This window comes from Osmia lignaria, chromosome 12 (genome assembly GCF_051020975.1).
Source record: "Osmia lignaria lignaria isolate PbOS001 chromosome 12, iyOsmLign1, whole genome shotgun sequence".
NCBI lineage: Eukaryota > Metazoa > Arthropoda > Insecta > Hymenoptera > Megachilidae > Osmia > Osmia lignaria.
In genome coordinates, this window is record NC_135043.1 from 10,513,929 (window position 1) to 10,538,071 (window position 24,143).

Below are 24,143 nucleotides of genomic sequence, written 5' to 3' on the forward strand. Positions count from 1 at the left end.
TCAGACGAAAGAAATGTAATTAACGAAACTCCTGGATATTGACCGACCACATGATTGATTATAAAAGTTACCCACGACGTTACCCCACCCCTATCATAAACACTTCTAAATGGTAGCAAAGTCTCGTAATACCTGAAATCACCCGAAGGCGTTTACAACTGATCATAAACTTAACGAGAAGGGATTAACGTCGCGTTATGATTTGTGGAAGATTAGGTGTATAGACTACTGGTTTTGGTCAATTAATCCTAACGCTAGATATCCATTTGGTCTGACTTGATTTGTCTTCTGCTTAAATTACGGACCGATTAAACCCGGTTACGACGTCGAGTTTGATATTGATAGCGTTAAATAAGCTGAAGTTTAATCGAATCAAAGCGATGCACCCAAAGTGATGGAAATTCTAAGGAAATATCATCGCTGGATATCTTTGACCTTTACGGGGGTGTCCAGAATGCGATGGCGTAAATATAGCTTACGAATGAAAGTTTCTCGAGGAAAATTGCTATAGCGGAAGGTTCTTAATTGAACGTCCCGGCATCGAGGGGCAGACACAAGCCATAATATCCTCTCCACTCTACACCTTTTATTCGCGAAATTACACGTCTCACCGTTGGAAGATTGATAAATTCGAGTGAAAAGACACGGTCGTCGAGTTCCATCTGTTTCAAGATTCAAAGATTCAAAGATTGCATTTTTATTAGAACAACCTAGCAACAAAAGCAAATGTCTTCATCCACGGGAAGAGGGACGAAGACGTACTATTCGAAGAGAATTTCAACCGAGGGGATAAACCGGAATAGACCTAATTTTGCAAAACGCAAAGGAACACTTTGTCGAAAGTCTGCGGTTCTAAAGAACATCCGGTAAAGAAAGCGTTCGTGGATGAAACGAACCGGGTAGAACAAGGGGATGTAGAGGGATCCACGGGGATGAAGGTTAATACCTCCTTGGGATGTTATCTTTATCAGGGGATTTGCTGATATCGCGTGGAAAATGTCGTCGCGAGAACTGCGTCCACTCGTACCGGAGACCTGTAAATATTGTACATCCCTTTTGAAACTTCAAATCTCCTGAGAGGGTTAAACGTGCCCTGTTCGGCGTACCGCGGACTTTCGTCGTTACACCGATGCGTTTTATTTTCACCCGGTTCTTTGCTCTCCTCGGGCAATGGATATAATTTATGCAGCGAGTCGAGGCAACAGGTAGAGGGGAAACTCTCGAAAAATCATTCTTATCTTTCTTTCAACCGCTTGTAACGTGAAATTTTTTTAAGTATCCATTTTAATTTCCATAAAGCGATAAGAATTTTCCAAACGATTTCATCCACACCCGATTTCAAAGGGCGATGACTAATTAAACCGGATAACGCGCTTGGTATTTTTTCATTTTTCAAGGAAGGTGTTCGCGCGAGAAGCATGAAAACGCGGGGAATTCGCAGTCAACAGGGTATGAATTCGCAGAGTGATATAATTAAGCGAAGAATTAACGGTACGATACGACGACGCGCGATATATCAGCCAGCTCGAGCGTTTCGCGGACGGTTGCACAGGTTCCAGTGGAATTTCAATAATTCGCCAGTCTTTCAAGATTCGTAATTGTTCGCGAGGGATCCGGTCGGAGAAAAATAAATCGTGATACGTAGAAAAATTTTATGCCGAATATATAATATCTTGGCAGCGATTTTTCTCTCGGAAATTTCACCTTTCCTCTCCGGTTCTCGAATATTATTTTCCCGTCTCGTTGTATCGAAAAATCGTGCATAATCGATGGAAAAGAGAATCGGGAAGCAACGAGTCGTATTTCATACAACATTCCTGTGATTCTTTTCAAATTTTTTCCAGTTAATCGAAACTTCTGACGTTTATCATCGAGAAATCTTTGTACCGCAAAGTATCAAAAAGACACCCCTCGAAGGAGAATTTAATTTCAGAAATTCCCATCCATTCGTCTTGTTTGCCGGCCATCGTAACATCGTGTAGATAAGAAAGATCGATAATCAAAGGAAGCGAATAAAGAAGGAGGAAACGGGTGAAAGGCTTTCGCCAGTTTCCAACAGAAGATCATCGATCCTCCGCAAGAGATTCTCGGGTTGGTTTGCTCTTTCACCGTGAACCAAGCCGGACAAGACCCGTTATTATCCTCTTTTTAAAAGCGAATTAGGCGTCGTTCTCTTTTGGGAGAAAGAAAAGGGCTTGCAAGAAAAGCCAACGATCGAATTCAATTCGCCATTGCTCACAGGCGCAACGAGTTTCGAGTTGGTTCCTGATGTTTGTTCGATTGAAAGGATTGTACTGACGTATATGTACGGGGCGTTTCATAATATACGGGACACGATTGAAAATTATAGCAAAGAAGTTACCGTCGAATCAAATTCATTGCCCTGCCTCCAGTCACACGTATTATTTTTATTTTAACATTGAACCCGGATGTGCTCGGGGTACCCGATATTATCGGACGCCCGCCCGATACTTTTCGAATCGACTCGATAACAATTGTTGTCAAGAACGAGTATTATAAAAGATCCGTTAATGCTAAGGAAACTATGAAATTACGACCGTGTGTCGTGAACCAGCCTGTAGAACCGCGAAGCTCTTCACGATCCAGGAAAGTGGATCTCGTTGTTCTTTTGAATCCATCGTCGGATGAACACGATCGATTCGATAGGTCTGGGAGCTTCGAGGCTGATTAGGAGACCGATGCCAGGGTAAGACGAAAGTGAATTAAAGCGGAAATCGGAAGGGAAGGAACGGAGGACAGCAGAGAGAAAGTTTCCTCGAGGAGAAAGAAAAAGAACCTAGCCGAGATTTCTTTTTCTCCGTTTCACTGTGATAATTAATCCTTAAAGTGCTATCGGCGGAGGTTTGGAAGAACTTGCAATTGTTATTTCAATAAACCGACAAAAGAGGCGATCTGTGACTTTAGAATGGCTTTATAAATCACGGTGATGTTAAAAAACATCTGCCGTGCCAGCCATTCTTTGTCATCCATGACAAATACCCTGCACAGTGGCAAGGTGATCCGATACCACCCACCTACATTTCCAAAGACTTTACACAAAGAAGAGAGATTCGCACCCCGCTAAAGTTTGCGCGAACAGTTTACCTTGTCTCAGCGAAATAAAACATCTACAAAAGGAGATGACTCTCGATATTTTTCGTGATCATTCATAGTCAAAGATGATGATAACAGTACCTCTTTCATCGTTTCCACTCGTGTGAAAATATTTATAATTGACGACACGAGAATCTTCTATTTCGTAGAATTTCAACAAATTGTAATTTTTTATTAAAACGACAAATTAATTTGTATAGCTTCTCGAGAAACCTCAAGTCATTTGGTCGAATTTTAAACGAGGTATTCTATTTTACCACCCACTACATATGCCTATTATAGAGATTGTTTTATTAGCGCGTTCGCAGCCAGCCAGGAACATGCTGTGTGCCACTAATTCCTAATTCCTACGAAGCACAGTCGACGGGTGGCAAACGAGTAATCACATTCTACGTCGACGATGGCAGCGAATACGTATCAAATAAACCCCTTATCCAATAACCTAAGCCTACTTTTAAGGGTAGTTATTCTCCGATATATAAAATATCGAATAATCCTTCGGGGGTGTGCTCGTAATAAGGTGCCCGAAAGCTCGACACGTGGGTGTATCGTGTAGATAACCATGACGATTGTAGCGTACACTCGTAGGATCATAGCAGTTCCATTCAACGAAGCTTATTGGCATCGTTACACCATATGAATATTGCATGCAACCGGCAGACACGTCGTATCCAACGCTATCTCTTCCAGCACCGGCTCCTTCCTTCTATTTACGAGCACCCTTTACCGATACCCTCCAAACAGATCGCCCTTTCGGTTTATTGCTCGTTCCCGATTATGATACGATTACCGAACACAACAGAGACGATCGAACAAACAATAAAGATTCGACTGATTTTCAATTTATTTTTCTTTTTCCTTTCGAGTGAAAAAAGATGTTTGTTTGCGCAAATTCATCGAATCTACCCACGGTTCGGAATTGCCGAACGATTTTAATCGAGACACCGCCGACGCGTCGAGAGTCGTTCGTTTCTCCTGATCGTCGTTCGAAGCAATTATCGGGATCTGTTTACGCAATAAAGCGAGTAAACGTTCCCGCGAGCATTCGGTGTATAATTATGCAGCTCGAAGACGATAATTAAACGTCGCCGAGCGTGATAGCCGATTCCTCGGACGCGTTTATGCAACTAAACGATTCCTCCATCTTATCGATTCACCCGAAGAAATTGCTTTCCAATCTTCGCGTTTCACATAGAAATCGATCTAGTAGAAAATTTCAGAAAATATATAACGGCACAATTTTTTTTTTTTCCATTTCAACCTCGGAGGCCGATTTGTCACGTTTGAGCCGCTTTTAAGACTTTTCCAACTTCGTATCTGATATCTCGGGGACACGTTATTTTTCGCAACTGAAAGGAAACTAAGGTTAATCACGATTCGATAAGGTTACTCTCGTGAATTCGAATGATTAATCGTGAAGTAACCGTTGGTATATCAAACTTTTGTCGGGAGGGTCGAAGAAAGTTGCCGCGATCGCGATAACCGTTAGCAAGGTAACACATTCTATAGGGTGGCTCGTTAGAATAACAATAAAAGAGTGAATTTACGAAAATGATGGAATGATCACGCAATGGAAAAGTAATATTACGTACCTGGACGTTAAGTGGTTGAATTACCTCGTGAATTATGATTAGAAAGTAATTGAATGACATTGTATTCAATTATTTTCTAATTCGAAATTCATTAAAATTATTCTCGACGTACATTCTGAAAAATTATCGAAACGAATCGACCGTATCATTATTTCACGCGTTTACCGCAACTCCTTCTGAAGGATCGTTATTAAGGGCGAACCTAAAAAGAGGACAAATAACTTATCCTAGGCTCAGAAGAAATATGAAGGCTTTCTCGGAACATCGACCGGTCGGATCGAGCCATAAACTTCGAACTTCTTTAGCTAACCGAGATAAACGATATCACGGAACTCGGGCAAGTTTGCCCGCTCGCAAGAATCTTTGCGGATAATCTAGAGCAAGTTTCCGCGGTGTCGACGCACCGGAGGAAGCGTAAACTCGTGAAAAACCGGATACCGAAGTTCCCCGCGGTGGTTCGCAGTCGTAAGAACGAGCCAGATCGTTGTACGAGTCGATTCGAATTCAACTGATACACTTTTCGACGATATAATAAAAAATGTTTTCGCGCTTTTGATAGTCGGTAAAGAAACAGAGTAGCAGAGGGATGGAATACAGCTTTGATGGATTAAAACGAACCAGCTGCTTCGTCGTTGACGGTGTAATTTCGTTGATAATACCGACGAATCACCTTTCAGAAACGGTTACACGCTTCGAGGACCAAAAGAGACCCTTCGTTCATCTCGGAACCCTTTCACGGCTCGTCTATCATCGCATTGACACGGTTATTTATTCGAAAATAAGGAAGAGATACTCGATTCATCCTATCGGACATCTACAGACACCAATATCCAAGTCTGTTGCTCCAAAATTCAGCTTTTCCTTTACAACAAATAAACTTTCGAAGGAACAGAAATTTGTCGAGGCACACAGTTGTACGAAACGAGGTTGGATAACTACGTTCTTGAATCATTCTTAATCGTAGATCCGCGTGCAAATGGCGTGAGATTAAGATTTCGGCTCGTTTACCGCGTTAATTATCGCCACTTTTCAAACGGTCATTCTTTCTATGGAAACTATTCCTGTACGGTTTCGTCTCGTCAGGCACTAAGCCTAACTATTCTTATTTTGACCATTTAATTTTGCCAAATGGAATTTTATTTTCTTTCGTTTTAAAGATACAACTTTGTTCGGTCTCTCTCTCTTTCTCTCTCTATAGATGGGAACAATTGTTTCAATGAACCGAACTGGTCGAGTTCGACAACCGTACGCTAACTCGTTCTACTTCAACGAGGATTTAATTTTATTTTATTCAACGTAGACGATTTTAACGACATTTTCAACGTCGAAAGAAACAAATAGCTACGCTGGGAACCAGCACGACAGATCTCTCGGAGATTCGTCTTGCGATTTAAATAATGCAAATTGCGTTGGGCTCTCTAAATGTCGTTGCTTTCGCAAAGCGAGAAAGAATATACAAATGGAAAACATCGTACCCGTAGACATTAACATTTATCAAGCCTGCTACACGAAATCTACGGAAAGATTTGAATGAAAATCTCTTGTTTCGTCGATTGCACTCAATAACGGTATTAACCTTGGAAAAAAAAGGAGCTTTCGTCTCTTTTCTCCTCAATCTCTTTGGAATAGCGAATGAATACGAAATCTTGACGCTTTGGAAAGAAGGCGTATCGAAGTTATCGCTATCTTGGTCAATTTCTTTCGAAACCGATTTACATGAAAGACTGTGATTCACTATGGATAGTACGTGCGAGAGATAGCAAGCCTCTCGATAAAGAAATCGTCCCCTGCTTCTTGGGAAAATTCTTGGTGAAAAGTAAAACCGCTAAAGGAAAACCCGTGTTCTCCTATCGCGCGTGTCGAACAACGTATACGCAACAGTTTATTGAAAAGTCCATTGAAAATTGATCGTCCGCTAATTGTCGAACGAATTTTCGCAAATGCCTTCGGTTATCCGGTTATTCACGAGGCGGGATTAAACTCGACCGAGTGACTAAATCAATTGGCAAAGAGAAATGAATCGCGGAGATTTCGCAGGGTGACGGAATTTTTCCGTGCGCAGAAAAACCAGCCACATTGTGCTCTTTTTTTTTTGTTTCGATTCGTCCTTTCTTTATCGCTTGTTGTTCCGTTGTTTAAAACAACGGCCACTATAGGTTCGAAATTCTAGTCGAAACGAAATTCTCGTTCCCTTCGATGCCCGTTTGTTGTATCCCGCAAAAAAAACCTCTGTGGCGTTGGAAAAATTCCGGGAAAAAAAAGGACTAACTTTCGATCGTTATTTTGTAGAGGGATATATTGTGAAACGAAATTGTTCAAAGTTGAGTACACTCGGTGTAGAGAACAAACAGGAAGAATTGCTATTAAACAAAGTTGTTATGACTGATGACTTTGTGCACGTGTTTGGTTAACATTTTCAGAATTCGAGTTTTATGGTTTATTTTTCAATTTACAAATTGAACATTACAACATTCTTTCATTACAGCAGGATTGCTACCCAAATATTCGGCTGGCCGAGCCTCGGTTCGAAAGATTTAATCTACTCAACAACGCCGCGCTCTCTTCCAGGTTTACATTCAAGGATTTACGACTTAGTTTACATCTGAGAGGTTTCGCTCTCTGATTGCCGTTTTTGTTTACGGGACGAAGGACCATCTATCAGGTAAGTATAAAACGGAGCGCAGTGAATAACGAGTGAAAGCTTTTGTCCGGTAGGAACAGCTCTCGCCTAAATTGAGCTACATACTTGAAATTAATTGCTGCTTCGATCCTCTCGCTCCACCTACCTCCCTACCTTTCCACCGGAATGAAAAAAGGGTAACAAATTTCCTTTTCACTTACGATTAGAACGATCGATCGAAACGATCCTCCAATTAATCTTCCATCTTTGCTCTCGGAAATAACTTTGGTAATTATTTAGACTACGATTATTAACATCGGGTATCTATCCTTTAGAGCCTTAATTTATCGGAACACGCTTTCGCTCTGATTATTTATTATAACGAAACAACCTTAACGAATCGTTATTTATCGACTCGTAAAACACGAAATTGGCGAGGTAAAAGCGTTTATAAATTTTCATGTTTGCAAAATGATTCTGCGACAGGAGAAAGAGGTAAACCGTGGGGAAAAACGAAATATTTCAGGAAAGTCATTCCTGCCGGATTCGACGAACGTTTTGCTAGCTAACATTCCCAGGGGGATGCTGGGGATGTTCGGGTACAGTCGATTGTTTCGCGTCGCGAGATTTTCCTGATTTCGACCGGCTCGTTAACGAGAAAAAAATATAACTCGTTCGCCTCGCTATTACAACGCGAATAAACTGTTTTCCCTCTCGTTTCTTCGCCTCTGGTGAATCTAAACCGATTAGAATTTCAATTCTCGCGTGATTAATGATAGGAATCGAGGAAGAATAATAAGAGGTGCTAATGACCGTTTTATCGGAAACGCTATTGGGTAAGTTAGAAAAGGGATGCAGAAACACGCGTCGGAGAAGTTAAAACGGACAGAAGTATTTTTACTCGACGAGATAGGCGGTATCAGCGGACCTTTCGAAAATATTCTCCCTCAGCCAACTGGCTGATACGGTTTTTCCTCGTTGAACGTGCCCCGTCGCGGTGCTGGCTCGAAAATTGGCTCGCTTATCTATCGTATCGATTCAAATGTCGAGCTTGGAAAAACGGCGTAAACGAGTTATCGTTCTGGTCCACCGAACGTCGTTTAGATTTCTACCAAAAATCCACTGCTTTACATTGCAAAGTCACCAAATAAAAGAAATCCCTATGTGAAACATTATTCTTCCCCTCTCGATTCCTAACCCTTATGAATTCATCGAAAACAATTCATTTAAATATTCTAAATCGCTTCGTTCTCCTTTTCTTTTTTTTTTTTTTTTTTTTAATTTGGACGCTTTGCAAATTACGCTGTAGGGTAGAATTTGAATTTCAAAAATGCAAACGGACCGAGCCAGGAAACCGGGGCGAGGGAATATTAAAAGTACCACCGTGAAAATGGTAAACGAACAGGCGTGTTTTTCTCGCGGTCAAAGGAAGCAGGGATGAATAAATGAAAATCGAGGGGCCGAAGAATTCATCGAAAACGTGGGAACAAAGAAACGCGACGCGTAACTTTTCTCTTGGCACCACCGTGGCCCGTGGCAGGTTCACCACCTCGAATTTCTCATTTTTTCGAATTACTTTGAAAAATAGAACGGTATTATTACCGAGTCACGATGACTTTCGAGTTTCATGGAAAATTTATTTAAAACATGACGCGTCCATACTGCATATGAATAATAAAGTGAAAATCTATAAAACCTTATAACGGTGCAACGCCATGTGTGATAAAACGAGATTAAATTTATGGTTCTCTCGACAAGTAACATTTTAATAAATGATTCTAAAATGAGTCTTGAAATTTTGTAAACAAAGAAAGTTAAGAGCATAGTTGTTGAAGAAACTATAAAATAATGGACTCACCGGTCGTTGAACTGCGCCATACTGCGATCGAGGTTAGGTGCCCTTCCGTCCAGCGTCACCAGAGAAATGTCACTCCACGTTAGTTCAAGTTCCATTCTGGGAATTCAAATCACACGATTTCACGGCTTTTCGACTAGTCTTCGCACAATTAGACTTGTTTTAATTTATAAATAACGTTAATATACAATTTAGCGCGTTGCGTACGTTCGAATCGCGATTAAAACTGCGCATGCACGCCACTAGTAGACGCGCAGTAATACATTCGCACGCGCATGCGCAGTCGCATTAGAATGCGCAGCGTGTTAATACTTCTAAATAAATGAGAAATTATTTCATTATTAAACGTCATAACACACCCGAGTGTTGCCTCTTGTATGATTATTTTTTTCCATAACCATAAAAATGGTAGAAACTATCACTTCGATAGAACCGTAAATTCCTTCGTATGTAAATGCGTTCTAACTTCTCGGGAAGTTGCATTCCTGTTCTACCGTGTCTACACGCAATATAAACTAGTTCCACTTGCCTGATCAAACATAGTTTTCTTTTACTTGAACGATTGCAACGAGTGCTGTTCCACCAGATGTTCTTTGTTTTTACTTGTTTGAACAGACAATAGTCGGTAGACGAATCTATTTGTATTCTTTTCATCGACCTCGATTCTCTTACAATTTCTGATCAATTTTACGAAATGCTTTTGACCGATCATGAAACACCTGCGACGAACACATTCTCTTTAAAGCAAGCACAACCCACCGTTTAATCACGTATCGCTGTGATTTGCGGCTAACACCGTCTATTTGTCATAGAACCGAACATTCGTGACGAACCGGTCGCTTGGCCACGCGATTTCACGCCCTGTCGCCAAATCAAACCCTCTAAATCCAATATTTCCGTTCAACTCGTTTCGCGAGGATAATAACGCACGGATAATCAAACCGGTTTCGTTCCTAACAAGTCTCGACGCATTGAACCTGTTCGTTCGACCATACATTCGCACGACAAATTTTAGAGGTATACACTTTTCTCAAAAGTAACTTCTGTAGTTATAAATTAGTGTCGTCTTTACATTTTAAACGATTACCCTGCAACTGCAAGATATCAGCGAAGTTTGGCTATGAAATTCTACCGTTACTTCCTGAAAATGGTGTTATAAAACGTTGACGCAGGTAAACCACGGTTAAAACTAATCCGGAAAGCTTGAAATATCGTCGGGACATAGAAGTACCGGGTCGCTTCTGGCTAATTTAATCAGAACTCTGCTAAACGTTTTTTTGTACTTTTATCAATTGAGATCTTATTGAGTTTGATTTTTTATATTACCTCGATATATCAGCGGCTCTGGAGCAGCTTGTCTCAGCCTTTTTCCACTGCGGATGGAGTCTGCTATAAATTAGCCGCTTCGCACTATAACGCGCGTCAGTCTGGTTTTAGAGGTTACGCTTTCATTTGCCCTGGTACCGTCATCTATAAACAAATGGCTCAAACTACTCAACAGGTTACTGATCGATTTTCCAAGACAGGTGCCGCTAGCATCGTCTATCGGAAGCTTCATGGTAATTACTGATAAGTCAGTAAATAGTTTCCACTGGTTGTCGATAGTTTCAGCCACTTTTGTATAGATGGAGCTAGGATCGAATTTGAAAATACTTTATTTGTTGTCAAACAATTATTTTAGTAATTTTTCTGCCTTGTGCTGATTGTAAATGATGTAGTTTCACCGACTAAAATCATATTAAATTAAATAAACATTCGACAGTAATATAATGAACATCCTGAGTTAAGAGGAACGGACAGGTAATACAAGCTGTATAATTATAAAAGAAATTGGTAATTTGACACTTTCTTTAACATTTGGTGTTTTCCACTTCTTTCTCTCATTTTATTATTTTTCCCTTCATAAACAGACATTTTTATATACTTTTAAGTTATACTAACAATAATACATAATAATCGATATACCTTTACCGTTTTTTCATTTTATTTATAAAAATAAATGTAACAGATCGAACGAAATCAAATCTAACTGCTGTCGTAATTTGTCTTCTTGTTGCATGTTATCAAACCACCTTGACACATGAACATATTGAGCTTTTTCTTGGTGGGTTAATTCTCGCTAGAACAAAAAAATAGGGCAAAGAGATTAGATTGATCCATACAATTTACTAAGGATTCTTGTGTTCCACTTATTATGTTATGTTTGCTCTTATTACCATTATTGAATATAATGCATAATATAGGGTAACATCAGCAATGGTTTTCCTTGTACCGGTTAAATATGTATTGTTCCTTAGTGCAACATTTAATTCCTATAAAAATAATGTATGGTTTATATAATTCTGAGGTAGCTTATTGTAACACAATTATAAAATTAAGTGGATTAATGTTACCTGCAAAACTATTTTCACATTGGCAGGAGTATCAGCATAATTGACGCAGACAACTGCATACTCTAACCACTGACGCGACAAAGCTTTCATTTCATTATCAGTGCCCAGTATATCAGAACATTCAGAATTCTCAATTAAAGATTGAACTATACTATTAAATCCTTCGATTTTTTGATTCGACTTTCTGTCCGTGGTAACAATCGCCTAAAAATTAATGCAAAGAGGAAACATATCAATTCCACTTTGAGCATAATTTATTTTTAATGAAAATTTGTTATTTACATTTTCATGCACCTCCAATTGCAACGGTGAAACATCTAAATAGTTAGAAATCCTTTCTAAACATTCAACGTTACACAGAACCATTGTTTCAAACTTTGTACTTGTACGGCTTTCGTGTTTTTATGCTATTTATATTGAATAACTTTCAGGTTATGGCTGAAAAGAGCGCGATACTTGACCGCCATATAAAACATCATTTGAATTAATTGCGTACCTGCTACCTTGGTATACACTTGGTAAACATTCGTTATCTTTTATTACCTCATGAGGGATATAAATATACTTATAATAAATCCGCACAAACATGTTCAACATGAATTAATGATTTATTTCAAATATACATTTTATTGTAACAACACTTGTATAAAATCTGTAATCTAATGATTACAGAATGACATGTTTATATTAGTCGGTATATTTAAAATTATAAAGTTAATTGACTTAATTTAAATAATTCAGCCTAAGTTTTTCATTTTAAACGATAGCTCATATTAAATTGGGATCATAAAAACATCTTGTCAAATTAGATTAAAATACATGATAAGGTAGTAGGGAATCTGATAAGTTTTTTGTTTTTATCACTTTGTAATAGGAATGAATAATCAGTCAATAAAAAGTGAAGCTGATTAACTTTCTGGTTGTTCCCACAGTTTGGCATCCAGTTTATAAACTTGTTTGATATTAATATTATTTTTTTCTTGTTGCATTGTGATTTTTCAAAATTCTTCTTCAGCTTTTGCAGAAATTTTAATATAATTTTAGGAAATTTTAAGAATATACATTTCAGTAGTATAAATCAGGTACACTAAATGCAACAAGAAAGAAATATTACAATACGAGTTATAACTTATTTCATGAATCAGTCATATTTATCAATTAAATTGATTAATTTACTCAAAGAATAATGTAGTAAAAAATTGAATTATTACAGGAATATATAATAGAAGTTTCTGTACAAGTTAATACACTTAAAAGGATTCGTTAAAATAGCTTCCAATAGAATTTATATTCTTCTGTAAACAATAAAATATTTTACACCTGCATATGTATAAAATACATTTCTATATTCTAGATGAATGCTTGTAAGTACTTATGAAGTAATGTGGATGTAATAAAAGGTATGTCTAAAAATTTCGAAACAAGTTCCATTACATATAAAATAATCATGAAATAAATTTCATTTGTCTAGCATTAAGAAATAATTTTGTTCTTTCTTATTAAACAATATGTGATATCACATAATTCGAGATAATTTGCTAAAATTCATCGTTTATATGCAAGTAAATGCAGGTACTTTTCATATGATGTTCACTCAATATTTACCTAATTAAAAGAGTCTCTTTTCATATGAGAAAAGGCTGTGAACATTTCCTTCTTGTTGGGCTGAATGTGTTCGTCTTTCAAATTTTAATTCCCCACTATACATCATAGATTTCAAAGCAGAAATAGATTTTGCCCCAATATCTTGGCATCCATGTTTGATGCCACATTGTAAATAGGGTAAAAATTTTAAAACAGTTCCTTTGTCAACTATTGAACCACTAACACCTTGGGCTACTTTCAGTTTGTCCATTTCATTATGAAAGTATCTGTCCATTGCTGATCCTTGGGCATCTTTTCTATTCATAGCTTCTAAAGAACCCATGCCTCTGTACTTCTTAAGACGTACACCATCACTAAAGAAATATTCACCTGGTGCTTCTGAAGTACCAGCTAATAATGAGCCCATCATAACTGTACTAGCACCCAAACTTAGGCCTTTAATTATATGTCCAATAGATTGAATTCCACCATCAGCTATAACAGGTACACCAAATCTTCTTGAATATTCTGCAACTTTATATACAGCAGTTGCTTGAGGTCTTCCTACAGCCATAACTTCTTGAGTGATACAAATAGATCCACAACCCATTCCAACACGCAGAGCATCAGCACCAGCCTCTATTAGACTCTTAGCCTGCATAGTTGTTACAACATTTCCTGCAATTACTTGTAGCCCTGGATACTCGGATTTAATAAATTTAATCATGTCAATTTGATATTTAGAATTGCCTTGAGAAGAATCCAAAACAATAACATCAACACCAGATGCAGCAAGAAGTTGTAACCTATGTTTATCTGCAGTACGTGTACCAATAGCAGCACCAACTAATAATTGTTTATTCTCATCTTTGCTAGCATTTGGATAACTACGATTTTTTTTCAAATCAGTTCTTGCCATTAGAGATACTAACTCTCCCTTTTCATTAACAATTGGAAGTTTTCCTTTCTTAGACTTTTCAAGAATCACATTTGCCTCTTGCAATGTTACACCAGCAGTAGCAGTGATTAAATTTTCTAATTTTGTCATTATTGTTTCTAACTTGGTATACTGTTGATTTGGAGAACTCTCCAAAAAGTCAATATCTCTGGATGTAACAATACCCAGCAGTTTACCTCCTACTTTTCCTGTGTCTGTGATGGGAACACCGGAATAACCATGTTCAGCTTTTACATTCATAACATCGCTAACTGTGTGATTAGGTGACAAAACAACAGGATCCCTAATAAATCCGTGTTTATATTTTTTTACCTAAAATAAAATTTAATATTAAAAAAAATATATGTTCCTCTCTTATAATTAAACACATTCTACGTATTATTATTACACCGCTGCGATTTATTATTCGAGTAAAAAAGAAATAAAAAATAGCGGGGGTGCGAGGTGAGATGAAATTATATCTGTACTTCGCGCAGAGCAAATAGGTATATCAGTGTTTTATGAAGGCAACGTGATCGGAACGAGATTGTTGTCATTGAACAAATAAAAATATTTAAATGATGAATGTACTTATGTACTTCAATGTACCTTATGTACTTCATTCGCTTGATATTCAGGCGTACAATTATGATGTATTATTCCAATCCCTCCGCATAGGGCCATGGCAATAGCCATGTCAGATTCTGTAACTGTGTCCATCGGCGATGATACAAGCGGTGCTTTAAGCGAGATCTTCTTTGTTAACGGTGATAACAAATCAACTTCATCGGCGGTAAAATCAATATAACCCGGTAAAATAATAAAATCATTGTAAGTGAGGCCATCACCGTTGGCAAATAACTGTGCCGCTGAGAGTCCATCATCCGGCAGGGGTACATCAGCCGGTTTTGTGTTACCAAACACATAGTCTGCCATCGTTTTTCCTCTTTTTAATTTTTTCTTATCAACGAGATTCTGTTTGTGAAAAACTGTTAAATGCTTAAATAATATAGCAGGTAATTTGCGGCGAATTATTGTCCACGCTTTATTTGCACTGACGGTTGAGATCTTGGGTCTCCTCCACGTGCTGGATCAGAAATCACCAGACGAAATGACCGAAATCAACGTGTGCACAATGTATTTGTAGCCAAGAGGTAAATTGTATTTCTCTTTTTACTCTACCGATGGCACTACTGCTGTTGACGATGTTATACGAAAGTTACCGAAAATTGTATATTTAAATTTGAAAATATCCTCTTTTTATTCAGATGAACAGATTCAATGTAATACATTTATAATATAAGTATATTAACACCAACTGAATGAATAATCTTCAAGTTAAATTTTAATCACAAATACACGTGTATATTTTAAGTATAAACAGAAATGTAAACAACCATATGCGCAATCAATTACAAAAATACTTGCTCAATATAAAAATAAATGTTAACTAATAAACAAAGACCAAACCGTATTAAAATATTGTTAAGCTTCTACATAATACACACATCATTACTAATTTTATGGTGTATTGGTGCATTTCTTACACGAATGCTAAAAATTATATAAAGTTATGTAAAATTTAAAGCCACTATAATTCATTTAAAACATGTAATTTCATTTATAATCTTACTAGATAGAAAAAGATTTGCTTTACACCATTGAAAATATCACCAAATGCTTCTTTGAATGAGGATAAAACATATTCCACTATCAATTCTAAGTAACTCAAATTTTCATAATCATTATAGTCTTGATGATAAAAATAATCATATAACATTGGAAGAAATATTATCAGGATATACATCATGCCACCAAAAAAGACTAAATATTAGAGGAAGATTAAGTATTGGAAGATATTAGAAAATCAATATTGTAAAATAAATGCTTACTGATAGATTTAAGCTCCAAGAATTGTTTATCATGTATGTTACTTGTTCTGCATTTTATTTTATTAAGCATAGGATCATCATTATTCAAACTTGAAACCATTTTTTTTATATTAACATTTTGCATACACCCTGTAGGATTTGATGAAGATTTCATATTGTCGTTTACATATAACTGTTTTGTTTGCATAATATCGGACTGAAGATTCGTGTCTCTATATAATTATAAAAGAAATACCATTACAATCTTTCTAGATGAAAATAATTAATATTTTATCATGTAACTTACAATGCTTTGTTAATCATACTGGAAAGAGCTGAACACTGTTGTAATGTCTGCAGTTCAGGATTTAATTTTAATTGATTCCTTAATTCCTTGTTATATGCCTCATTTGATTTCCTTTTTGTTATTTTTTCTGATGCATCCATTGTAAGCTGATATGGATATTGTTGTTCTATATTACTTGTATCTTTTATTTTGTGTCTTAATTTATTGTAGAATTCCCAGTAACTTTTATTCAGTAGTTCTTGAGTTTTTGGAGGAATACCTTTTGGTTTTTCAATTGTATCGTCTGTGTTTGATCTTGGAGACATTTCACATTTACAGCATTCTTTTTGTAAACATGTTTTCGACAAACTTTTAGCTACTTCTTGACTTGAATCCATATTTCCATTATTTTCTACATAGTTGTGTTCATTAGAATTTGTAGTATCTATAATTTGTTGATCAATTCTTTTTGTTTTATGATGATTAGATCTATGAGAATTTGTTTGAATACGTTTATATTTACTATGTTGACAATGAGGCCACATCAATGTATAATCAGAATCTACCAGCGCTGAATGAGAGTTTTTTTGAAAATAAGACCTTGCCTTTCTCGAAAATTTTGCTGACACTTTTTTTTGTTTGAACGTAATATGTGGCTCAGAATTGTGACAAAGCTTCCTACTACAATCATTTCTTATACAAAGTAAATTTTGTTCAGATTTATTTCTCGTTTTTGCTTCAGGGATGACTTTTTTATATACATTATGTAATGGTTGGTTTTTGTTAGGTTCTTTTAATACAACATTCATTTGATCTTGATTTTCTACCGAAACTTTGACATCACCTTGTATAGTGTCTGTATTCATTCTGGCACCTTTTGTTATAAGTTTATTATTTAAAAAATCTTTTTTGTGTACACCTTTCCGTAAAATAAACTCAGAATCTGTTGTTTCTTCACCACTTGTATTACATGTAATACTCTTTCTCAAAGCATTAGTATATTTACTTTTTGTATGCACATTAGGTACATAATATTCAGAGTCACTGGATTCTTGTTGCTTTTGTTGTATCCTTATATTTTCTAATTTTTCAGGTATATTTGGATTTTCTAGACAATTTGCATCTTGTATATTTAATGTATTTTTTCGTTTGCTATCTTGCATATCTTCTTTCTCCTCATCTAAAAAAATAAAAAAATAAAATGTTAAGGACAAACAAAAAGTAATAAGGTCTGATTAACATTTTTATAGTAATTATTACTGGTGATACAAGATTTTTCCATCTGTTGTATTTGGCCCAAAGATGTTTGTATAAATTGATTTGATAATTCTACGTTAGTAGAACGACTAGATGGTTCTGATTTTTTATTTTGGCTTTCCTGTTCTGACTTGTTTAAACATTGCGGTATTACATTTGTTCCTGCAGCAGATACTTGCAATGGTATGTTTTGATAAGTAAGAACTGGAACTTGTACATTATAGCACTGTTTTACATATTCTTGAGGTATAGTAATTGTGTCAATATGTATTGCATTTAAAGGATTTGCTTGAAGTTTCTTGTCTAGCACGAAAAATAACTGTCCATTATTTTCCTAAATACATTAAAAATTTAAGGGAACTTACACTGTTAATATTCATATTTTTAATAAATGTTTCATTATAAATACAAGAATATATACTTGCACTGGTAAAGTTATGTCCACCTGAGTGTCTGCATCATTTACTGTTGACCTTAATCTATATTCAGAAGAACTTTTCATACATTTACACTTGTCTATGATTTTACTTTTGTTAACATTTTCTGAAGTGTTATCCTGATTTTCTGATTCTATAGTATTTGGACATTGCTGTTGTTCTAAAGTTGGTTGTCGATTGCTATCAAACTTATCATTTTCATGAGGCTTCTCTGCTTCTTGCTTTTCCATTTGCCTCCTATTAAAATAACAATTGTAGCAATCAACAATATAGTGTCAATGTGTAATACACTTTCAATTAAAAATAACATACGTATCAATGTCTCTCTCAGGTACAGATTTCTTAGCTTCTTTATTATGTAGATGTTCTGTAGAAGTAGATGTATCCTTATTCTTTGTAACATTTGTTACTCTATTAACAAAAAATATGTAAATATCTTCTTAAGCTGATCATATTTCTATTTATATACCAGAGATAAATAAATTACTTCTTAAAACGGGGATCGACGTAGCCAGGAAGTCTTTTTAAAGTATGCATACTTGAAGTAGTTCTTTGATGACAAAAAGAAGAGTATGCACTATCCTTGGTTCTAACAGACTTTGGAGATCTGTAATTTTAAACATGTACATTTGATTTCAAGCAGCAAAAAATGTTTAATACTTACTGATTTACTGGTGTTTGGACGATTGTGCGACTCTTTCTAGGTGTCCCAGTTAAAGTGATTATACATGGGGATTCAATAGCATCATCAATCTCACTTGCTAATTTACGTTGTGGTATTTTAGGCCAAGAAGGATCAGCAGGAATACTGAAATTGTTTAAAATATTTTACAATACTGTTTACATAAAAAGAACATTGAACTTGGACGCTTACCGTAATGATCCTGCATTATACTTTTGTGGAACTGATAACAGGTTTTCACTGTTTACTGAAATAATAAACATCAATTAAATATTACATTATTATTAAATAAAAATGTTTCAATGTTTACCTTGTATGTGCAACTGAACAGCATTATCTTGATATGCCATATTGAAGCAATCATACATTTCATAACTTTTACGTTTTTCAAAACATTTGTAAAAGTAGTTCCTGAACTAAATGTATAAATTATTAATATTAGAAGAAATACAAATAAAAACTGTAAAGTTTTAACGTTAATTTCATGTTTCACTGACCAATAGTTTCACACTTCAAGTAGAATTATTCTTGTTTTTCTGAAGTCAAATGTTATGATAACAGTAATTATGTAAATGCTATCTAAAGTATATACATGTATGTATATATACTCAAAAGAAACATTTGTAATTGCAATAAATTCTTTTATTTTCAATAAGACCAATAGCTTTTTGTACAAAAAAGTTTAAGGTGTATGATAATCAGTCATTTTCTTTTATTAATAACATATGTATTTATATGTATAATATGTATATGTATATCATTCTAATCTTAATATTAAAATATTGTATATACAATAAATATACAACTTAGTAGATGCAGGAACAGTGAACTATGATCTACATCATTATTTTATAGCTTGATTTATATTACACTAAATTAAAGTATAGTTGCGCACCATAATAATTATATCACAATATCAAGCTAATATTATATTCATATAGTTTTTGTTTTTAATCTTTTGCTTACAAAATATTATAATAATTTATGACATGAGAACTTGCAACTTTTTATTATGTATATATATATATATATATGTGCATGCTGTGTATGTACAGTAACACACATTTAAATTTCTTCTTTAAATACTTCTTTGCTATTGAAACATAATTAAAAAAAAATATTGTGCGTATCGTCTAATCAAACGTAAAAATTAATATTGTTTTGCCTACAAATCATACAATTAATAAAACAAGGTATCTATGTATATAAATGTTTTCATGAATAAATATATTGATTAGAGATGTTATATTGTATGTACTTTAACAAAGGAATGTATTAGTACAATTATCTTGACTAGATTTGAAGAAAATAATACATTTAGATTTGAAAAAAGATCATACAATTAACATTCTTACCAAGTATAAAAGTTGTATGCCATAAAATGGATCAATTAATGTTCAATTTATTTCTGGCCACCACATTCGTTACCGTTACTGAATTTGAAATTGGTCCGAAATCTAAATATAATTCCATTATTACTGTCTTATGTTGTTAAAATCACATAGATATCTCACTGGTATTATCTTAGAATTTAGGGCATACTCCACTTTGAATACCACGAATAAGTACATATTATTTTTATATAACAATATACACTAACTTGTGTTGAAAATATCAAACAAAATATAAATTAAACTCTTCCACAATTCCTATGTTTTTTCTACCTACTCTATAAATACAATAATAAGAACATATATTACAAGGCTACCAAAATACTTTATATAAAGCAAGAATGACAATTATTTCAATATAATCACGTATAAACTTCCTATCATTCTTTACAAAATTTTACCGATAAAGTACTCGTTTGTTTCTCAGACTTTGTTTTAGATAGGAGCAAATGTAAGTGACGTGTTTAGAACAATTAAGAAACTGAAGAATATACACACCACTGATAGTTTCATAGATATTCGTTAATTGCACATATAAATAATTCGTTCCTACTCAAAATAAATGTATAAAATACTTAAAAACATAATGTTGATAACAAAAACCTAATGTCTTTAACAAATTTATCACAATCTACATACCTAGTTACATATAACATTACTATTGATAATTTCTTCAAAAAATGATAACAAATATAAAAGCTAGATATATATCTTAATACCTTTAACTTTATATGCATTATAAGAAATGCAATTTCTTCCGAAGAAGAAATCAAGTATATTTGTAACTTTTATAACTTCATTTATATATATTTACTCTTTAACAAAACCTTTAGCATTACAAGCATTTTCAAGGAAAAAAAATGCAAACCACTGGTTCTATTTTTGGCTTTTTAAGAAAAATGGGAGACTATTGTAGACATTTTAAATTAAAGAATTCTGTTTTCAAAATCGACCAGCAAGATCGACCTCGTAATGTGTAATTATTGTCTGGCAGTACTATTCTGCACACAAATAAAACATAATCTTTATGGCAAATTAATAAAATGTGATCACTATAATGCTTCGTAAAAATGCTTTGCAATTAAATATACATACATTGCTCATTATGAAATATATACAGCATCCTCTAATTAAAAGAAACAACGATATCAAGATGACATATACACAGTACACCGATCTTTTATGCATATTGACGAAGCATTTGTTGTTAAGTGTAGAAATATACGTACATAAAACACATTTATTACATAATTTTTTCATTATTGTCGGGTTAAGCTTCATGTTCACCGCTATTTATTCCTATGAGCGATTCTGTTTGCTCTGCTTCAAGATCTGGTATTCTAAAAAAAAAAAAAATATTATAATAATATTATTATAATTGAAATCTGGATATAATACTTTATTTTGCATGTGTAATACCTAATTGACCTATTTTTTTTACAAATCCAAATGTAAATCTTTTTTAGTAAGTCCATGACTGGATCCCAGTTATCATAATAGGACAAAAGAGACACTGTAAGAAATGCTAAAAGCATTGGAACAGTTCCTAAGTAGAAAATACAAGGATACTCGACATTTTTCAATAAGACATCAGCTATCATTGACATTGGCATGATTAAACTAACCGCCAAGGTTGCTATGAGGGATGATGTTAAGAAACAACCCCTATAAGTTAGCAATAGTAGAATGAATGCAATAGTCAGATAATCCATAAATTAAGATATGTATTTTTTTATAAACATATTACTTTTAAACATACCACAGCCAAAGCACTTCACTTAAAACTGTACCAATTAGACCATTGATAATTATAAATGTCCACTGATGAGTGTCTGGCCACTCAAATTCTTCCCAATGACCATAGTGAAGGATAAAAAACAAAGGCCATAAAAGTGTTAAATTGAAAAGTCCAACAAATCCAAAAAACATTGGAATATCCATTTTATCTTCATGATCGACTTTTCTTTTGAGAAATACAATATAAGCTGCATAAAAAAATGCGCTAACTAATGCCAATATTATACCTGTAGGTATCCTAGTAGTTTCTATAGTTAAATCTGAAAGACCTACTAGTACCTAAAAATAAAATAAAATATTGATTTTGTATTAACACTACATTTTATACGAGATCAATTATTGTTTCTGATATAATTTTGGTATAAAATAATGCATACCAGTCCAAGAATACTAATGGAGACAGCAACTAATTTAGATAATGTAAATTTATCCCCTCCATTACTGGGGAAAAAGGCAGCAAGGAATAGAGTAAATAAACTAGAAGTTGATGACAATACTGTCACAACTCCTGCTTCAGTTTTTGCTAAGGATATTTGATAAGTATAGTTTGCCATAAACCACTGAAATATAAAATAAGTATACTTAGTTTGAACTACATGCTACTTTAGATGATTAAACTGTTACTTACAAGTAAACAGAACATAAGTGCAATTTTTGCAACTTTTTGAACAGAAAACTTATTGGCTTGCCGTCTTGCATGCTCTCCAGCTCTTAAACTTGCCTGATAACTAAGCCTTGCCAATAATGCTTCTGTGGCATCAGTTTCTGACATATGGCGAACTTCGGCTAATTTACTAAATCTCACAGAACGTATCGACGAATCATCACTTTCTGTGCCTGAGGAACGATCACAGTGATCTGGTGTTTTTATGGGAACAAATGTTGGATCACTCTATAATGGTGCAAATGTTTATTATCATCAATGTTCAGCACATTGAGATAATTTATAAAATCAAGTAAATTTTATAATAATAATCTAATAATTTCTATTTACCAAACTTGTATTGCCTTCTGAATAGAAATTATCATCTTCCACATTAGGGTCTATAAACTGAAATTTGACAATCAAGAAATGAATAAAGAAACTGACTTTGTGAAAAATATTTGTTTAAACCTACCATATATGTTGCTGGTTTATTACATTGGTCCCTCCATGGAGGCCAGAAACATAAACCAAGCAAATAAAGTGTAAACATTGATGTTTTTATATATGTACTAAAGAAAGGTTTTTCAAAGGCTGCTTCTCTATAAATGTACTGAAATGTAGAAAAATATGTCATTAAATACTGCATAGTCTGCTTGAAATCAGTGTTTAATAATTCTTACTTTAGTAAGTTCAGAACTGGAGACCCAAATTATATCAACCAACAATAAAACTAGAAGCCCCAATACAAGTCTTTGAGATTTATTCATCATTGCTGCAAGTTTATGAGGATCCTCCGCCATCCCTTGCTGTCTACGTTGCCGTAATTCTACAGAGCAGCTCATAATATATCCAATGTTTTCTCTCTTTCAATTATGGTATCATGATGAAAGTTATCACTGCAAAATTATAACATCAACAATAAAAATCCAAGAAGTTGAAATTACTTCTACATAAAATATTGAAATTAAATGATACTTGTATTACTTAGATATATTAGATGTATTAATCACAAAAATGTGGAAGTTACTAAATGATAGATATAAAGAACACATAATCTATGTGTTGACTTAGTTAATGAGATTTTTATTCAAATAGCCTGTGTAATAAAACAGACATAGATAATATAATTTGCATAATAATAATCATGTAAATCAACTATATGAATGTTTCAAAAGAGTACAGAAAAACGGTGATAGGAAGCAAAGGATTAAAATCAGGGACAAAAAAACAATATTCAAGGTTTCACTAATTTAATTATCTCTTTATGACTACAAATTCATGTGCAAAGTGTTCGTTATAATGTATTATCAAAATTCTGAAGAATGTACATCTAAAAAAGTATTTGTTGGATCTGTGATTAATAACAGGTGGATAAGCGGCAAATGTATAAAACTGTAGTCGTATGTAAGATAACCTATATTGAAACGATCGTAACATTTTATTGTATTTATGTAGAAGTTCAAAGAAACATTGACTCACAATCTGAGAGTAACTTTAATGATAATTAGTTTACGTACTGGTAATTCCCCTACATTTTTGGAATTATGGTATCATGAGCATCGTGTCCTCCCTAACTAAGCACTCAAGGTACACTTTTCTCACGTTAAAGTATAATTTATATGCTTAGTAGTATTTTATAACTTTTCTTTGACCTATTTCTTATAATTTAAATAATAAATCG

General features: G+C 34.4%; 5 protein-coding genes across 6 annotated transcripts in view; all 5 read right to left on the reverse strand.

The window, feature by feature from the left end:
- Positions 1 to 10,747, reverse strand: part of LOC117610094 (uncharacterized) — a 60,817-nt gene extending 50,070 nt beyond the window's left edge. The window contains exons 1-2 of the mRNA XM_034337059.2: positions 10,508 to 10,747; positions 9,185 to 9,280 (exon numbers count right to left, since the gene is read on the reverse strand). The gene's annotated coding sequence lies outside the window, so the exon portion shown is untranslated. The remainder of the gene's footprint in view (positions 1 to 9,184; positions 9,281 to 10,507) is intronic.
- Positions 10,748 to 11,026: 279 nt separating this feature from the next.
- AIMP3 (aaRS-interacting multifunctional protein 3) lies at positions 11,027 to 12,057 on the reverse strand. The gene is made up of 4 exons (XM_034337074.2): positions 11,857 to 12,057; positions 11,575 to 11,778; positions 11,398 to 11,493; positions 11,027 to 11,300 (listed from the first exon to the last, which is right to left on the reverse strand). Exons 1-4 carry the CDS (start codon positions 11,938 to 11,940, stop codon positions 11,169 to 11,171), a joined length of 516 nt encoding a protein of 171 aa, XP_034192965.1. The 5' UTR covers positions 11,941 to 12,057; the 3' UTR covers positions 11,027 to 11,168.
- Positions 12,058 to 12,512: 455 nt separating this feature from the next.
- Positions 12,513 to 15,212, reverse strand: ras (Inosine-5'-monophosphate dehydrogenase ras). The gene is made up of 2 exons (XM_034337058.2): positions 14,705 to 15,212; positions 12,513 to 14,428 (listed from the first exon to the last, which is right to left on the reverse strand). Exons 1-2 carry the CDS (start codon positions 15,029 to 15,031, stop codon positions 13,184 to 13,186), a joined length of 1,572 nt encoding a protein of 523 aa, XP_034192949.1. The 5' UTR covers positions 15,032 to 15,212; the 3' UTR covers positions 12,513 to 13,183.
- A 238-nt stretch (positions 15,213 to 15,450) lies between these two features.
- LOC117610086 (uncharacterized) lies at positions 15,451 to 21,340 on the reverse strand. Of its 2 annotated transcripts, none has more exons than XM_034337047.2 (12): positions 21,249 to 21,340; positions 18,939 to 19,044; positions 18,821 to 18,875; positions 18,611 to 18,754; positions 18,434 to 18,553; positions 18,259 to 18,357; positions 17,931 to 18,183; positions 17,513 to 17,828; positions 16,274 to 17,432; positions 15,988 to 16,199; positions 15,729 to 15,919; positions 15,451 to 15,649 (listed from the first exon to the last, which is right to left on the reverse strand). In XM_034337047.2, the coding sequence occupies exons 2-12, from the start codon at positions 18,994 to 18,996 to the stop codon at positions 15,617 to 15,619; spliced, it is 2,640 nt and encodes an 879-aa protein (XP_034192938.2). In that variant the 5' UTR covers positions 18,997 to 19,044; positions 21,249 to 21,340; the 3' UTR covers positions 15,451 to 15,616. The 2 variants fall into 2 exon arrangements, with proteins under 2 accessions (XP_034192938.2, XP_034192937.2); XM_034337046.2 differs by having other exon boundaries at positions 17,513 to 17,843; positions 21,249 to 21,339.
- On the reverse strand, positions 21,209 to 24,121 carry LOC117610096 (solute carrier family 35 member F5). Its single transcript, XM_034337062.2, has 9 exons — positions 23,980 to 24,121; positions 23,143 to 23,358; positions 22,935 to 23,072; positions 22,811 to 22,867; positions 22,445 to 22,708; positions 22,194 to 22,376; positions 21,779 to 22,095; positions 21,439 to 21,684; positions 21,209 to 21,359 (listed from the first exon to the last, which is right to left on the reverse strand). Exons 2-9 carry the CDS (start codon positions 23,302 to 23,304, stop codon positions 21,290 to 21,292), a joined length of 1,437 nt encoding a protein of 478 aa, XP_034192953.1. The 5' UTR covers positions 23,305 to 23,358; positions 23,980 to 24,121; the 3' UTR covers positions 21,209 to 21,289.
- Positions 24,122 to 24,143: the final 22 nt, after the last annotated feature.

What these genes read in the sequence shown, in the direction of transcription:
- AIMP3 (XM_034337074.2), bottom strand. Translation starts at nt 11,940, where the DNA reads ATGGTTCTGTGTAACGTTGAATGTTTAGAAAGGATTTCTAACTATTTA. An exon ending in ATGTGAAAATAGTTTTGCAG is followed by an intron (nt 11,494 to 11,574) that starts GTAACATTAATC and finishes TTATTTTTATAG; the next exon opens with GAATTAAATGTTGCACTAAG. An exon ending in ATGCATTATATTCAATAATG is followed by an intron (nt 11,301 to 11,397) that starts GTAATAAGAGCA and finishes TTTTTGTTCTAG; the next exon opens with CGAGAATTAACCCACCAAGA.
- ras (XM_034337058.2), bottom strand. Translation starts at nt 15,031, where the DNA reads ATGGCAGACTATGTGTTTGGTAACACAAAACCGGCTGATGTACCCCTG. An exon ending in AAGCGAATGAAGTACATAAG is followed by an intron (nt 14,429 to 14,704) that starts GTACATTGAAGT and finishes ATTTTATTTTAG; the next exon opens with GTAAAAAAATATAAACACGG.
- LOC117610086 (XM_034337046.2), bottom strand. Translation starts at nt 18,996, where the DNA reads ATGTATGATTGCTTCAATATGGCATATCAAGATAATGCTGTTCAGTTG. An exon ending in TGTTCAGTTGCACATACAAG is followed by an intron (nt 18,876 to 18,938) that starts GTAAACATTGAA and finishes TTATTATTTCAG; the next exon opens with TAAACAGTGAAAACCTGTTA. An exon ending in GTCGATCCCCGTTTTAAGAA is followed by an intron (nt 18,358 to 18,433) that starts GTAATTTATTTA and finishes TTTTGTTAATAG; the next exon opens with AGTAACAAATGTTACAAAGA.
- LOC117610096 (XM_034337062.2), bottom strand. Translation starts at nt 23,304, where the DNA reads ATGAGCTGCTCTGTAGAATTACGGCAACGTAGACAGCAAGGGATGGCG. An exon ending in CCAGTTCTGAACTTACTAAA is followed by an intron (nt 23,073 to 23,142) that starts GTAAGAATTATT and finishes TCTACATTTCAG; the next exon opens with TACATTTATAGAGAAGCAGC. An exon ending in AGTGAAGTGCTTTGGCTGTG is followed by an intron (nt 21,685 to 21,778) that starts GTATGTTTAAAA and finishes GCTAACTTATAG; the next exon opens with GGGTTGTTTCTTAACATCAT.